This window comes from Platichthys flesus, chromosome 14 (assembly GCF_949316205.1).
Source record: "Platichthys flesus chromosome 14, fPlaFle2.1, whole genome shotgun sequence".
Taxonomy (NCBI): Eukaryota; Metazoa; Chordata; class Actinopteri; order Pleuronectiformes; family Pleuronectidae; genus Platichthys; species Platichthys flesus.
In genome coordinates this window covers 3894370-3912364 of record NC_084958.1, presented here as the reverse complement: position 1 = coordinate 3912364, position 17995 = coordinate 3894370, and the positions used below count along the sequence as shown (strand labels likewise).

The 17995-nt window shown below is 39.6% G+C and overlaps 1 protein-coding gene across 2 annotated transcripts in view; it reads left to right on the top strand.

Moving 5' to 3' along the window:
* Positions 1 to 17995, top strand: part of map4l (microtubule associated protein 4 like) — a 102664-nt gene that overhangs the window by 30245 nt on the left and 54424 nt on the right. The window contains exons 3-5 of one of the 2 annotated variants that reach the window (XM_062404916.1): positions 8732 to 8818; positions 11348 to 11587; positions 15755 to 16963. In XM_062404916.1, the coding sequence (XP_062260900.1) occupies positions 8732 to 8818; positions 11348 to 11587; positions 15755 to 16963 (1536 nt within the window). The remainder of the gene's footprint in view (positions 1 to 8731; positions 8819 to 11347; positions 11588 to 15754; positions 16964 to 17995) is intronic. The other variant, XM_062404917.1, reaches the window with a different exon arrangement.

The following is a 17995-nucleotide window of genomic DNA, read 5'->3' as shown; positions in this document are numbered from 1 at the left end:
ACCTCCACTGTCCTTGACATGAAGAGCGAGAGCAAGAAAGACTTGAGCGCTGTTGACAACATGCAGTCTGCACGCAACTATTATCTGCATGAATTTAAGGACACAGTGCAGGAGAGCATGATGGAGAAGGTCGGGATTTCACTCTGATATTTCACCTCTATTTTTACTATATTTTGTGCAATACTTTCAGGACTTGGAGAATCTTGCTGAACTCAGACTTGCATGATTTATTCAACCAACCTCTTTAACGTTAACCCTTTTTGGCTATTTTGAATTCTTTCGATTTTGGCTTTGTATACCACATTAAATGTAATGACATTGTTTGGCGCCTTTTGTTAATGGCCCATATTGCCTTCAAAACAAAAATTGAAGCATTTGTATAAGTTGAAATGTAGATTTTTTTATCTAAATTTACAACTGTAAAGCTGACATAAAATCATGCAATATGTGAAGGTGTAGCCATGGAAGCATTTTCATCATGGCTGCGCAAATCATATAAATAAATAAACAGTCACAGTTTATGTAATAGATTATCACTGTCTTTGTATTACCAAAGTGAAGGGAGTTCCCAAATAATGCAAATATAATAAATATATAACAAATATAATATATTTTAAGCATCACGTTAGCGTAGCAAAACGTGTATTTGTAAGAAGTGGGTCTGATCTTTTACAGTTAATTTGAGCAAATACATTTACACATTACATCATTTTTTTTGTGGTATTATTGTTAAATAGGCAGCATGCATTTATATAGGAATACGTAACACCCCTTTAGCTGTGATATCTTTATACATTTTAGTACTATATACAATTCTGTACGTTATATTTTTATTAAAATAGGTCATTTGGTAAGCAGTTTAACTTTGGGTTATAACGAACAGAAAACACAGAAAAACAATGGTTGTGTGGATGGAAATAGAAATCTTATCGAAAGATTATCAAATCTTAATGATTATAGCAGAACGTTAAGTTTGAAGCAAATAAAGCAGTTTGATGCTGACCTTGTTGTCCTACTGTAAGTGGCCTATGAACATGTTTACATACAGTGGCAGCAGATGGCCTGCCATCATCTTGAACTGCTGTGAGCTGGAGTGCAACTGGATTCAGTCCCGGATGGTTCTCTCGCAGTGCACTTCAGAAAGCCCCAAACCACTCCAGAGGCCCTGCACAGCCGGCCGCCCTGCTTTCTGACCTGTGCAAAAAAAAATTGACTGTCCTCCTCTAAATACACAAAACAACATAGGTCATCTTAGCCAACAGCTGATTAGGACTCATAGTTAGGATTTAATGTCAGATGATGTCTTGTGATGGTTATACGAAGCAAACAAAGAAGTTTGCTGATGTTTTGAAAGAGGTTGTGGTGGCTGGATGCACTTTCACACAGGAGACTGCTGTTTGTTTTCATTGTAAAACCAATAACTAGTTTTGTATCTTTGATCCACAATCATTTTCATATATTTTTTTATTATGACATGATGGTACATATTGCTCTGTATAGTTGACAATATATTAATTAATGAGTGATTCATCAAAATATAAAAAAAACTACAAAACTACACACTCAGACCAGTGGCTGCAGTACAAAGGTGCTTTTTATTTGTTTTACTTTGCCATGCGTTAACCACACTAATAAAGGCTTTTAGATTTTTCCTAAGCAAGAGTGCCTGCTGTGGGTAGACTCCTAGAGGTTGTTACCATGAAGACAAAGGTCTAAATATACCTTGTTGGAAGAAATATGTAAGATACACCCTATATTAGCTCATTTAAAGGTGCAAAATATGACTAAAATAAAAATGATTCATAATTATATTCCATACAGTTAAAGAAAAAAATTATTTTATTAGAGCCAGTCATGTTTATTTTTCTCAGAAATGACAAGGCCACTCCAAAGATTGAAATCTCCGTCAAATTAGCAATAAAATCAAAGTTGCATTTTAGTATAAATATAAATATCGCTTTCATTGAAGGACAAGGCAAGAATATGTATTGTCCTTATTTTTAACGAATCCTAGATTAAATACACCCTGACTACCTTACCCTGTAGTTGGCACTCTTCCCCAAGCAATTTTTTTTTTAACTTAAGAGGTTAATCTTCATAAAAAGGGTTCCTGTACAATTTTTTTTAAATCCTCAGTAATTTCCTAAAAGAGCTTGGCACTGCGATTTTAAGCAAGCTTGACTCAAACATTAGTGCATTGGTTGAGTACTATAATTATCTGCAGATTAATACACATTAGATGCTCTAGTGCGTTTTCCCAGCAGCAGGAAGGTGAATGTTGGCTTGATTCTAGTAGTGCAGTGCAGCCAACTGACTGCTTAGTGAGTAATGACAGAACCAGTTTTTTTTCAATCAGGGTGTCAAAACCAAAGTACAAAGCAGCAATTATGGAAAAAGTACACTTGGTGATGCCAAGTACACTTGGATATATATTATATCACAATAACGGTGAGGCTAAATGTAAATCTGACTAGCTAATGGCTTGAATGGCAGCACTATGAAGATCCAAAATCATTACATCATTTGACTCATAGATATATTATTGGCGTACTCTTCTATAACCTATGTGTAGGCATTTCGCTAAAATGTTTTGACCAACACTCTCTGCATTCTCAGAACTTTTTACTCTGTTTTTCAAATTTCCATGCAGAAATCGTAAAAATGGGACTTTGCTTATTCTGTGCCTGTGGCTTGGATTATGATGCAGAAGGAACTACATTACATTACATTACATTACATTTCATTTAGCTGACGCTTTTATCCAAAGCGACTTACAATAAGTGCATTCAAACCCGAGGGTACATACCAACTACGACAAGAATCAAGAAAGTACAATTTCTTCAAATAAAGCAAAACTACAAAGTGCTATAAGTAAGTGCCATTTAAGTGCTACTAAAGTGTTAGTTTCAAAAAGTTGTTAGTGTTTTTTTTTTATTTTTTTATTTTTTTTATTTATTCAAGGTAAAGTCGGAAGAGGTATGTTTTTAGTTTTCTGTGTAGACTTTCTGATGTCCGGATGTCAATGGGGAGCTCATTCCACCATTTAGGAGCCAGGACGGAAAACAGTGGTTTTTTTGATGATTGTTTAGCTCGCAGTGAGGGAGCAACGAGCTGATTGGCTGAAGCAGAGCGGAGTGAACGGGGTGGGGTGTAACGTTTGACCATGTCCTGGATGTAGACTGGACCGGATCCGTTCACAGCATGGTACGCAAGTACTAGTGTTTTGAACCGGATGCGAGCAGCCACTGGTAACCAGTGAAGGGAGCGGAGGAGAGGAGTAGTGTGAGTGAATTTAGGTTGGTTAAAAACCAGTCGAGCTGCTGCATTCTGGATGAGCCGCAAAGGTCGGATGGCAGAAGCAGGTAGACCTGCCAGGAGCGAGTTACAGTAATCTGAACTAAAGCTCACTGCGGCAGATTCTATAAGATGTTGCTGTTTTTATCTGCATGTGTAGTTGGTTGTGTTTTGCTTCTTTTGATCTTGTTTTCAGTTGTGTATTTGTCTGGCACTATGTGTGTTTGCCTGTTCTATGTGTTTTTATCTACTCTACTACCTGTGTTTGCCAGGTCTCCCTTGCAAAAGAGATTATCAGTCTTAACGGGAGCTTCCTGGTTATATAAAGGTTTAATAAAATAAATAACCATACTACATTCTGTGCTGAAAACCTTTTGAAATATTCTTGAATCTTCCATCCTAACTGATCATCCTCTGAAAAGCACATATTTATGAATCCATTTCCCCCTACTGTTCAGCTAAACATGATTTACAGTTTTTCTCGATTGCTTAAGCACGATTTTCAAATCAAGGCCCGGGGTTTCAAATCGCTACACATAATTAATACAACCACACACCCAATCAGCAGAGCACTGCAGATCCTTTGCAAAATGAAACACTCTTTTAAAAACTATACACTAATTTATCAAAACCATATTTTTTTTATACATATGAAACACACATGCTTCATATGACTTAATTCTGTTTGACCCAGTTACACACTGCTGTTTAGATTAGATAGATTAGATTCAACTTTATTGTCATTGCACAGTACAAGTACTTATACAACGAAATGCAGTTTAGCGTCTAACAGAAGTGCAAAAAAAGGAGTTAAAGTGCAGAGTATTGTGCGTATTTCAAATGGAATGTAAATAAATAAGATATGTACAGTAGCTAATATATATGGAATAGCACAGTATTACAGTTTTTTTTCGATTGCTTAAGCACAATTTTCAAAACAGGGCCTGTGTTTTCAAAACACTACACACAATTAGCACAACCACACACCCAATTAGCAAAACACTACAGATCCTTTTCAAAATTAAACTCTCTTGTAAAACTATACACTTCTTTTTAAAAACCACAATTTGTTACCATATGAAACACACGTTTCACATTACTATACTCTGTTTGCACGAGTTACACTCTGCTGTGATAAACCTAAACACTTTTAGCACTTCTACTTCCCTATGATTAGAGTTAGTAGGCTACTTTCAACAAAGTAAAATACAATGTAAATTCACCAAACACTACACAAGACCAATGTTGCAGACTGAAGAAACTCATTTATTTCTCAGCACGCCCAAAATGTTGACATAGAGATTCATAATACTGTAACCAAACGTCACTTTACGTATTGTAAGTTCAAAAAAACAAACAAAAAAAAACTAGACATTGTCTCTTCGCCTAGCTGGATCTGGCCAGAGAATTTCATCAACTTTGCAGGCAATGTTGTCATTAGCAAGACACCTTGGAAAGAAACGTCTTAAATGACGAATCCATCCTTGCATTGCTGCTACCTCCATCTGGTCACAGGCCTCCTCCATGGCTTGGATGAAGGGTACCTCAGACTGGAGACGGAGATCATATACCTTCCACCGCCATGCCGAGAAAAACTCTTCTATAGGGATGAGGAATGGAGAGTATGGTGGAAGATATAGGACGGTGAAATGTGGATGTTGCTGAAACCAGTTCTGAACCAGAGCAGAGCGGTGGAAAGACACATTGTCCCAGACAGCAATGGATTGCATATGATCGATTTGATTTGCTGCTGTTATGTTGTGCAATTGGTCCAAGAATGTAAGTATGAGTGCTGTGTTGTAAGGGCCCATATGGGCATGGCGGTGGAGGACCCCATTGTGAGAATGTGAGGTGTGTTGTAAGGGCCCATGTTGGCATGACAGAGGAGGACCCCATTCTGTGTAGTGGCAGCACAAAAGGTGATGTTACTGCCTCTCCTTTTTGCTTTTGTCAGGTTGAACCCTGCCTCATCTATGTATATGAATTCATGCAGCATTTCCTCAGCATCCATCTGTAAAACTCTCAGAAATACAGTGAAAGACAAGATTGTGTAGTTCAGCATAGGTCTGAAATACAGTATATTTACATTATAAAGGTTACTTGTGCAGTATTCAACATCACAGTGCTAAAGTGAGCAATACATTACATACAATACATGCAGCCTTCTCCGCCTCCGTGGATTCCCCCTCTCTCACTCTTCTTCTTTTTTGAGCACAGGCTCCATTTTGGTTGAAAACAGGTAAACTCACCTGCTGCATTTGTATAGTGCTTAATCCTGATTGGTGTGTCTACAATTAAGCAATCATGTGTTTGCACACCTGATGGCTGTGTTGAACCTTTGGCTCATAGAGGTGGTCATTTGACAGTCAGTGCTTAGGAATTGCAAGGAAGGGACATCTTGATATACTTCTTTGTTTAATGTATACAAGTGTGTTTAGTGTTTTGCAGATCACTGTGTGTATTTTTTTGCAAAAAGTGTGAGCTGACATTGTGCTTATAGTGGTGCAGATTCGGGCCCATGTTCTGCTCCTTCAGTGTAAGGTTTTGATGATTGTGTAATACTTTTGATTTTAGTGTTTATGCAATCGAAAAAAACTTTAAACTTTAAACAAGAGGAGCTAAATAGTAGCTATGCATGAGTTCATGCAGTCGGTATCCAGCTCAGGATGAGGCCATCAAACTGTATTTCTTCAAACTATGCAACCGAATTTTGACTTTTTTTCACTTGTGCAAAGTCTTAAGGAGCCTCCAGCACAGTCATGCTGCTCACCTCAGAGGACTGTCTAGGTTCTTACTGCAGGCATGCATACGCACACAGTGTGTTTGTGTGTGTGTATGTGTGTGTGGGCGTGTGTGTGTGTGGGATGTCTTAGAGAGATAAAATAAGAGAAGAAAAAGGTAAAAGGATGAGAACAAACTTTTTTAATGGAATTCACCTCATGCGCCACATGGGTCTGATTTATTTATTCATTGTCATTGAGGCTCTACAGATAGGGTGACTATTATAATGTCAAGCCCCTGAAGCGTACTGCACTTTCATGCATGGATGCCAAGAATACAGCATTTTTGAAGCCGAGTAGCCTAAAAAGGTGTACGTCTCCTAGAGCTCACTTTTAATCTCATTGTATCTTATACAATGACAATAAAGCTGTCTATTCTTTTCTAGTCTGTTCTTTTCTAGAAAAGAGCAACTGTCTCTATGAGAGCTAACTTTTTGCATACTGCCCTGTTCTCTAGTAAAGAAGCACCATCAGATTCTTGCCTATGACTCATCGGCTGGCGACAACCTTGAGAGCCACTCACTGAATGAATGACAGTGTGGTCCATTTGATTTTAAATTGAGGACCGAACATATTTAACCTCATGTTTTTTATAATTACTGTTTTAATTAAAGTGAAAACTGGGACAATGTGGTAGACATGGGCAACACAGTCAACAGACTGAAGGCTCACTGCCCCCTCCCCCCAGCCCCACCGTTGCTACAAAGCAATGGTCCCCTATTTATTCAATTTTATTTATATTGAATGTATTGCATGTGTAAATTGCTCCAAACACAGCACTTCTCTTCCTTGGGTAATTTACAATACACATTGCCAAGTGTGAATTTGATTAAATGAACGTGAGATATGCATTTCACATACAGACAGACAGACAGTCAGCATTTGAGGAATTAGTAGGTAGATGTCATTTAGAAAACAGTGGAGGCAGTAATTTACACAACTTTAACTGGAACATTCTTTCCAAGCTTTTTCAGATACCGAAACATTCTGAATGCAAATGTAGAGAAAGCATCAAAACAAAGAATGCAAAGCAGTACTGTAAAGTAGTGGCAGCTGAAGCGTGAATCGACGAGGGGGAAAGTAGACGGAGAGAGAAAAGGAACCCTGTGGCGTTCGGCTCAATATGACTCTGCAGTTAATGCGTCTGCTCTTTGTTTGTGTGCACTTGTGTATTTGTTTGTGTGGTTTCAGTTGAACCTTAATAGACCGCATCCATAAATAAACACTTGCTGTCAAAATCACTAGATCCAACCTCACATTTAATGCACACTTGTTAAAATTTCATGATATCCACCACAACACTGATATTGTCCTTGTGCCAAAAATAGGTTGTTTGTACCAAATTGATAGAAAACTGTTTTTCAGCTAAATTCAAAACTTCTGTATCTCTTTAAAACAGCAACATATTTTTGATATAAAAAAAGAATTGTATTGCATTTGTCTCAATAATATTTGATATACCTTACAAATATTTTTTATTGTGCACCACACTATCTCTCTCCCCCTGGTATTTCAGCACCATGGACAGATCCATACTGGGAAAGAAAAAAGATCACATCACGTGTGTATTTAATACACCGTAGATAGACTCTTCATACATTATACAATCCAGCTCCTCCTTAATCAACTGGATCAATCAATACGGATATAAGCATGAGTAAAATGCACACACACATAAACAAACACACACACACACACACGCACACACACACACACACAAACACATACAGTAGCTAATATCTGTAGTCACAGGAACGGAGGTATATCTGCAGCACCTCTAATTCATGTTTAACATTCTGACTCTGTTGAGTCAGAATCTTTTTTTTTCAGCTTTGTTTATTTTTAATAAATTATCTTCTTTTATGACCTGAAATCCAGTCTGATACAACCACACAGTTACAATATGATTCCGTCAGCCTGAGCCAGGACAGTTAATTTGCTACTGCATTTGTGCACATTTTGCAGTTGTGCAAAAACAGCCACAGTAATATTAAATAAATAATGTATTTTCTTATTAATTTCTTATATTTATTATTGACCTATATGTTTAAAAGCTGGTATGTGTTATATACCAACACTCACACATATCGTTTCTCTAAGAAACATCCACCATCAGCAAGTGTTGTCTAGGGAACTGCAGATGCTGGCATCCTCCTCCGGTGTAACCATGGCGATATTCCCCTCAGTGACACACAGTGTCTGGTTGCGTCACCGTCAAAAGATCCTCTACACGCATAGATGCATACACACACACGCACACACACACACACACATACACACACACACACACACACACACACACACACACACACACACTCTCACACACACATTGTGGTTGATAAGTGGTACCTGTTTTGATGAAAAAGCAGTTCACAGAGGAGAGTAACACACTGATTTAGGTTCAGTTTTCTGTCTGTCTCAATGTGGGCAGACAGAATAAATGCTGCATCATGCTGCATCATGCTGCATGTGTTTTAGAGGTCTTGAATCCTACATCTAGGTTGAATATGTTTTTCAGATATGTTAAACCTTAAAATGTGTGTCATAAATAACCTGGGCAGATAAAGAAAAGGAAAAGGAAAAGGGGTTATCGCACATCAAAATAAAGCTGCCCTGTTTTTGGTGATGATTGTGCTAATGCTCTATATCTCCTTCAGGTCCGGGGATGATGTCATCAATGATGTCATCAGGCGGATACCAAGACCCACCTGGGCAGCCTCCCTTCAGCACTGGAGGCCTGTCTGGTAAGCGGGGAGGGGGAGGTGGTTATTATTCACACATCTTTTCCAATTTCTAATAATGATAATGAAGATATATGTATACAAAATAAATTACAACATGCATTATCAAAGTGCCACCTGTAGATCAATCCTGAAAATAACGATCAAACTAAGAAACAAAAAAATAGGAGATATCCCTCTTAGCATATACAGTAAACTATAAAAAGGTGGTCACTTTGTAAAGATCCTGTTGGATGTTCCCATAGTCTGACATGGCCATTGCCCATTTGTTTTATTTGTCGATCCCATAAATTCATCCTGCCTTTTCACTTCTCCCTCTCATTTTCCACTATGTGAACAACATCTCCATCATTTCACTACATCCTTGAAGGCAGCAAGACACATGTAGATAAATCTGCATCCTCTGATTTGAGAAGGGCTGTGCCAGAGAACAGCACCAGTACACATGGCTGCCCACTGTGTTTACCTTTAATAAATTGCATGCGAGTGACATCGGGCTGCCACAAAGTAACCTCAAACAACACTGCACATGTCACACTGGTCTGTCATGACTCAGTATTCTGTTGTTTAAGTGTCACTTGACAGCGGCTCAGAAATCCTGTGTCATTGCCATGTGCGTCAGACTTGAGGCCATTGCGTTGAGGGTTTACCGCTCTGCACCATCTAGACCACAGCAATAGAGAAGCCTCTTTCCATTTGTTGAGCTGTGGTCATTGTGCGTCACTGTGACCGGCTCAGAGTCAATTTATTAAATACCTCTTTATTTATATCCCAGTTCAGCCAGCCTTTCTGCACTTTGCATCGCTGCACCTACAAGTGCTGAAATAGAACCCCATGCAGACTGTGGTCACCGCTCTCACTTAATACAGGGCCCTCTCAGTGGAGACTGAACAAGACAGAGAACAGTAGCACGACTTCTTTTAGGATCCACTTTACCTTTTCACCTCCTGTCTTATTTATTAAAAATGGTTACTGCATTAAGGCTTTCCGTTGGAAATGTTTTTCAAAACTGGGATAGCACTAAATGTTTTTCTTTTTAAATTTTAGTCATTATTTGGGTTGTCTGTCCATCCCATTCTTGAAAACCGTATCTCAGGAAAGCATTGAGGGAATTTCACATGGACTCACCGATTGACTGATATGAATGATTGGTTGAGTCAATGAAACTGGGACCTGATAAAACACTTTTTTGGCCAACTTCAAAATTGGGCTCGTTATCACCAAAGTTGACACAAATGTGTAATATTTTGTTATTAGAATGTTTTTACATATTATCTCCAAAACATCAAAAGTCAACTTGACTGAGAACTTGATGTAAAAATGTATTCAATTATTATCATAAGTCAGCGCCATAACTCAGAAACAGAAGTGGATAATATAACCATAATTTCTGAGCTTGCCTGGATGGCAGAGTTTTGTTTTGTTGCCATCGTCATGTGCTCAATAAATCAGCTCATTATCCAGTCACAGACCGAGTTTCTAAATTACATTGAAATTCATGATTATCTGTGTGGTGATCATGTATGAGGGAATCAATACAACAATAAACCTCTATATGGTGTCATATATACACTGATTCAAACAAAATGATGATAAGTATGTAAGTGGATCATTTCATTAGCATTCTTATCTTTCTTTATCAGTCTTTAGTAATCTCAGTTATGTCTAATTCATGCTATAGAACAAACACCTTGTTGTTTTATACTGTCAATATACTGTATGTGGAGATATGGTATGTGAGGTTAACTTTACTGCAATAGATTATGTGATCAATCTCAGTGGATAAATCAGACTACACGTTACACATCTGAATAAACCAATTCATTTTACTTTTAATCACAATTTGGATTGAGTCATGAATCTTGGATTTGATGCCACATTAACACAACGTGAAATGGGAAACTGGTGACAGCTCTGTCTGTCAGTTATCTTCATTCTTATATAAAATGCAAGTGATATTTTTATCAGTAATCCCCATTTAAATTTGAACACAGAAACCACATTTACAGTTCATAGACCACTTCTAATTTCTATGTTTCTGAGCTATGTCAACTGTGAGAGACGAGCTCCTGAGAGGGTAGACTGAGTTGTTGGAAGTTGATTCAGTTGCTTTAAAGAAAACAAGTCCACAATTACCGGTAACAATTTGTCATTGTGACCCTTTGTTGTGTCCATGCTGAATTTAGCAAATGTGCAAATGTGCAACTCTGAACAACAGCAATTAGTTTAGGTCAGTGTGTGTCGAAATTATGTGAATGTTTCTGACACGATTTATTACTGCTGGTAGAAAATAGACGTTATACCACTGAGTGGGTGATTGCGCTGCCTTATTTCAAGATTTCAAGAACGACTACATCAAATATCATAACAACTATTTCTACATATACTTAAAGCACCCAGTATTTTCATAATTTACTACCAGCACAACACTTGTATGTACATAATATACAGAACATAGCAATGCTGTGTACAGTTTCTATAGAGGTAGTTGGGTGATGATGATGTAACTCTGTGTTTGTCTCCATCCATCAGGCTTCTCTCAATCTGGGATGGGAGGGATGATGGGGTCCAGCCTGCCACCGTTCCAGACCAGCATGAGCTCCACTTATGGCATGCCTGGGATCGGTTCAGCTATGGACAGCCAGAAAGGTTCCGGCCTGTTCGGAGTGGAAAGCAAAACCACCAGTAACACCAGTGGAAGCAGTCCGTTTAAGACCAGTGATCCATTTTCTTCTGGCGGTCCAGGAATCCAAACTATGGATTTTTCTGCAGGTATCGGTTGATTGCATGCGCCAGGCTGGGTTCACACAGACATATGACCTGCGAGCAAAAAACGCAGCACGTCTGATTCATTTGAGGGGGGGTATTGTTCAGCTGAAAGTTGAACCTGGTTCAATGTTGGCTGCAACACAATCTGTCGTCGTCTGGCACGGTACTATGATGGCCAGTCACACACGTGTTCCTCCAGTCCCTTGCGTTGTTTTAACACAGGCCAACCAAATGTCTGTCTGAATTTGGCCATGAATCGTGCTGAGCAGCAGAAGAGAACAGAGTCAGGAGAAGAAATACCTGAGGGGATTGGTTTCCCTGACACTTGGTATCCAGAGTAAAATACTGTATAGGAGTTTTCATGTATGTTTGAGGAGGGGTTGGTTGTATTTATCATGCAAATAAGAGAGGAGGGTGGAGCTAGGGCTCTGGCACGAATCGATAAAAATAAGTTATGTCAGTCTGGTCATATCGTGTATTATTTTTATTTTACTCAATACAACATAAAATCTTTTGTACATTGCACATTTTGTGTGTGGCAGGGCAACAGGGGCAAGTGATTATAGTGTTAGTGTAAACGCATAGGACCAGCTTTTACCAGCAGGTGGCAGTCTCTTCTAACTCGTCTCACTTATCAAGATGGAACAGCTCCAGCTCCTGCTTATACGTTGCTGGTTGCATTGCTCTCCGTGCACTTTGTTATTCTCTTTATCTGCTGAAACACTGGATCCGCAGACAGGGAGGAGTCAAGCAGCGACTCTTTGCTAATGATGCACCAGCTCCTACGATCTGAAGAGGAAAAACAGCCCACATGAAATTTCGAGGAACCTTTTATCATGAATAGTTAATATTTATAATATCATCAGCTGTTTAAGCTTGCAATAGTTGAGCATCCACTGGTTTCCACGCAGGAGAAACATAAATCCACTTAACAACAATGACAGAAGTGCACCGTGCCTTAATCAGTCCTCCTGTGTAACTGTGCCTGAACGCTACGCTTATCTAATAGAGGCTTACTTCGTTATTTCAGTTAAATGTTATCAAAATTTGACTTGTGTGTAAAAAAGCTATAAAACATTTATTTAGCAACAGACACCAGAATCCTGAGCTGACCCTTTAAGAAGAATTTAAATATTTCAGTTCCTGCTCAGACTCATAAAAACTTTTGCCAGAGCTCTGCTTTATTTTTAGCTCTTATCCCTTCTAGTTTGTCGCCGCACTGAAGATACTTCTGCTTGCTCAAAGGCAGGTTGTTGTGTCACAGTTACTATTTAAGTTCAGCCGCTGTTGGAGCAGATAAATGATACATCACTGATACAGATGACAATAAGCACAAGAGATGTGTAGCCCAACAGTAGTGGCTGCTGTTTCGTTAGAAGGAAACTGTAGCTAGTTGGTTAAGCTGTAATAATATAAATGAATGCTTCCAGTACCATTTAGGTTGTACTGTGAGACAGTGACATGAGTAATTCTTTCAACTAGCTCATTTTGTTAGATGGAAACATTTGATAGCATAATAAAATATACCCCATGCTGCTACTTTACATTTCACACTAAATAGCCGCTGACATGTTATAAATGTGCCAATCCCGTTAAATTAGTAGGATGACAACAGTGACAGGGGAGAGTGAAATATAAGCTTTAGAAAGACAAACTCAATCATTGATCTACCACATGTCATCCACAGTCTTGAATACAGACAGGAAATTGATGTGTGACACTTACAATTTGTAAAGCCACACTACTTCCCTCTGTCAGTACTTTTCCGAACCAGCCGTCTGTGTTGCCCCCTCTCCTTATGTCTCTGTGTGAATCCCTCTCTATTCACCTTTTCCTTCTGCGTGTGCAGGTCCCACTTGGCTTCAGGGAACTGAAACCCATCTGCACAAAATGTCCACTTGCTGCGCTTTTTCATACGCAATGCCAGTGCTCCATCATTAATGTTTCTCTGGGCAGCTTTCCAGACCCCAGATTACTGAGTACTCCCATTAAACACCTCATCACATTAAATATAAACGATAATGCTCTGGCCTTGTCTCTTCATTGAGCTGTTTTTAGCTCTGCCCGCATCGACTGTGAGGAGAAAATAGCAACTCATATTGCATTGCAGAAGAAGGTGCAAGATTTAGAGGGGAATGCACCTTTTTCTAGACTCCCATTAATATTCAATGATGAAAAATGGACTGAAAACTGAGACGGAGAAAAAGTAATTTGGCCAGGTAGAGGACATGATCAGCAGACTGAGATGAGTGTTTTAGGTCTTCCCCTCTACCTGTCTCTTTCTATCTGTCTGTCCATCCATCTGTCTCTTGTTCTCCTTTAGCTGATGAAATGCTTGTCTATAATAATAATTGTAAGAAACATGGCTTTAGAGCAGAAAGCAACATTGGGAGATTGTTGGAACAGACAAATGAAGGGATCATGTCAGCACACACTGAACATTTTTGTTAAAGCCTGCATGTTTTTCTTTTTGTGATTCTGTATTTCATTCCATACATTCAATCAATGTGCAATTTGGGGTAATTTGAGTGTTTCTGCATGTATCTGTCAGAACTGCATGTATCTATTGTTAATCATGCTTGCCAGATATATACGCTTTATTTATTTACATTGCTTTGGTGCTTGAACGTGTGTCTGTTTTGCTCTCTTGTGCTCTGCACCCTGGATGAGGATGATGATGATGACCCAAAATATGTGTTGTTTGTCTGGCTTAAAGCACATTCAATTCCAGAGTCCATTCAGAATGTTTTAAAAAAAATATCACATTACAATATAGCATATTTGGACAATATGATATGACCAGACAATGAATTCTCTAACTTTTATTTCCTTGCATTTTACAAATATTATGATTCAAAAGATGTACTCAGCACAAAAGCAAGGATATTAAAATAGTGTGAGGCTTCTTTAAAACATAAATACACGATAGACCTACAGCCATACTTTGTTTCACAAAGTTAAAATGACTATGTGGCTGAATTCAAGAAAAGTTATTGAATGTAAATTGTAAAAAGTGGACCCTGACGCAATTTAACTAAACTGTGGCACAGCCAAGCAGATACTATAATCTGAAACCCAGTGCTGATCCAGCACCTGTATCTGTCTTCACTTAAACTGATGATGCACTTGTATTCTTACTGAGCCATAGAACCTTTGACATAAACTGTGTATCTCGGGTGAGTAAAACAAGTTACTGGTTAAATGTACAGCATTTATAAAAGCAGGCACCATCACACAGATCACATCTTGGAAAATGTTCAAATGTTTGTATCAAGAGGAACCTTAAAGCAAACAGACATTGGTTACTATGGGTGAAGACACTATTTACATAAGCATTGTAGACAATGGTCATCATAAGTGCCATTGCGTATTTGCATGGCAAAATGTGTCATCTGGGTGCAGCACTAACTCTTGTTGCAGTAACATACATCAGACATACATTGCACTGGACAAAAGCACTGCTAGTATAGGACAACACTACTAGCAACTAATTGCTGCTGCCATAGCCAGTCTCAACAATGTCAGTTGATACGATGCAGAAGTTTAAAAAAGTAGGGGAAATATGTATTTTTCTGCACTACTAAAGATCCTCCATCTCGATTCTGCAATCCTTAATATCCACAACTACCTTCAAAAGAATGCTATATCTTCACTACTCCAATTATGGTTTGAAATGCATCACTTCTGCGTTATTTAGGTCTGTCGTTCACAATACTCTGCACGGGCCCTCTAGCCGTTAGTACATTTTCCAGTCCTTTTGTTTTAGATTTTTGTTTTTGAAAACTGAACTTGAATCAACGACAAAGTATTGCATTATCCCTATTTAATTCCACAAATTGTCAAACAACATCTAAAATCGTACAAAATTGTGTACGCAAGTATTACACAACCTTATCTGGCTGCGTTTGAAAAGGGGGAAAAAAATTGTCAACTGCAAACAAATCATCCACCTTTAGTTATTGGTCCCTCTACAATCTCCATTACTTCAAAATATCACTTTAACATAGATGTAGTAATTTTTATTAGACCAGTTCTAGCACCAACAATTTAGACCAGAAATAAACATGAACCGCCTATAGTAACCACAGTCTGGTGGCTTTTTGGCAGGTGATTCTCTTGACAGTGTGTGATCGGTTCCTCCTCTTATAAAACCCTCCCCCCCCTCGGCAGCTCCTGTCACATCTCCTGGCGGCTTGATAGAGGATGACATCAGTGCCACGTCCTCCAACTCCGAGGAAAGCCCAGAGAGAGCAGGGCTGGGGGACGAGGATGGCAAGCAGCAGCAGAGACGGCGCAAGAAGAGGAGGAAGGGCCGGGACGAGGTCTACGACTTCCTGGACAGCCAGGAGAAGAACATCGGCCAATCAGACAAGCATGGGATTCAGGATAAGGACGGAAATGAGGCAGAGGATAATGAAGATGAGGAGGAGAACTGGGAGTGGGAGATCAGAGAGAGTGGAGGAGGGGGCAGGGTAAAAGGCAAGAAGAATAAGAGTAGGGCAAGACTTCCAGAGGAGTGGGGGGCGCCCCAGCAGCACGTCTCCCCCACACCGGCGACGATCGCTCCCACCTGGGATACAGCCGCTCACTCTGGTGCATCTGACTTCAAACCTCCAAACTTGAACTCCAGCCCTGCTCTGCCCTCAGCCTGTGTTCAAATACCCACAAATTTCACAAACCAATCCCATGCTAGCCTTCTAACAGATTCATCACCACGCTCGTACGAGCCCATGTGTTTAGACGATTTCTCTATGTCTGCAAAAGATGTGAAAAAGGCAAATGAACAGAAAGTGTCCACTGGCAAAACTGAAGCTAATATTAGCACAGCAACTAGTGCAATAAGTACCAAGAACAGTTTGGCTGGGGATGCTAGCCGTAGTCTAGCTTTAATGACAGGGGAGAACCTGAGCCCAGTTTCGCAGACCTTCTCTTTCCTCGATTCAGTCCTCCAGACCCCTCAAGCCTCAACACCTGAATCACAAACTACCACCCCCATCACCAACACTCCCGCCCCTGCCTCGGACCCCCTGACAAAGTCTGCCCCAAAAGTCACTTCTGTCCCTGCCTCAGTAGCTTTCTCCTCTTCCAACAGCCTCACAGTCCTTACTCCAGCACCCACTGTCCCAGCTGGAGTCGCATCGTCGCTCAACGTTGACGCCAAACCTTTTGTCCCAGGTGCCCCCTCTGCCACAACCCTTACTTCAGCTCTACCCGCGTCCGGCCCTCCTACTTCATCACCAGACACTCTCCCCACAAGCGTAGCCTCACGTCCTTGCTCGGCCTCACTCCCTCCCCCCTTCACCCCCGCAGCCCCTCCCTTTCTCCCTGCACACTCAGAGCACGAGGAGTCCTCATCGCCACAGCTCCCCCCACTGGAAGGTTGGTGAACTACAGGGAAGATTATTAATAACATGGGGCTAATTTCAGCAAGGGATTGTGGGCTGGGATAGCAGGAAGCAGCTATTGATATTTTGACCTGTGTGCATGGCTCTTTGTCTGTGGATTGAGCACTAGGCCTTCTTGATGCTTAATCTATTCCTATCTGTAATAACCAAGGCGCGAGAGATAAATGCTGAACAGTGTCTGATTTAATCACTTTCCTATTAATTATGTTAAAACAGATCTAGACACAAATCTATATCTTGTTAAATTAAACAAACAATAGAATCTCTGAAAACACATCCAGGAGATTAATCTCAAACTCCCACCAGAGAAACATTTCTGTCCAGGTATATCTCTCTTCCCAGCTGCTCGCAAGAGTATGGGATACAAGTGCTGTGCTGATCAGGCCACGTATTAACAAAACTGCAAGGGGGAAATGGATAAGTTGCCCTATCTGATTTCCCTCCGCCTGCCTCTGTGTATCGGTACCCATGATCATAGCAATGTTTCTGCTACTTCACCTGCTGCTTCTTATAGCTCTGCTGTCTCTGCTTGCTGCACTGTCTTCTGTTTCATGTGACCGTCAGCTCCATGTCCAATGTCCCACCTCCACTCTGACCATAGAAAAAACACATATAACTCTGGTCCTCTAATGGCAAAGCGAACTTGCTTGTTATTTTAATAGACACAATAATAGTTAATAATAATAGCTAATATGTTCGAGAGTATTTCGCATATCACCTACACAGAGCCAATATAGTGAATGAGATGGTTATTGAATGAGCAATAATGTTAAACAGGTTTCAGGATTATAGGAACAACTTTCAATTATCAAGTTTTAGTCTTGATGGATCTTAGGGGTATTGAGTTTATTTCGTGTTTTTATTATTATTGTTCATAACGTATTCGGCTCAAATAAATGTTTCTCTAAAGATAAAATAGAAATGGAGAATAATCAAATTAATGCGCAAATCTGATTCCTCTAGTATGTTAGAAAATAAACAAAAGTTTTAATTTTAATCATGTGAA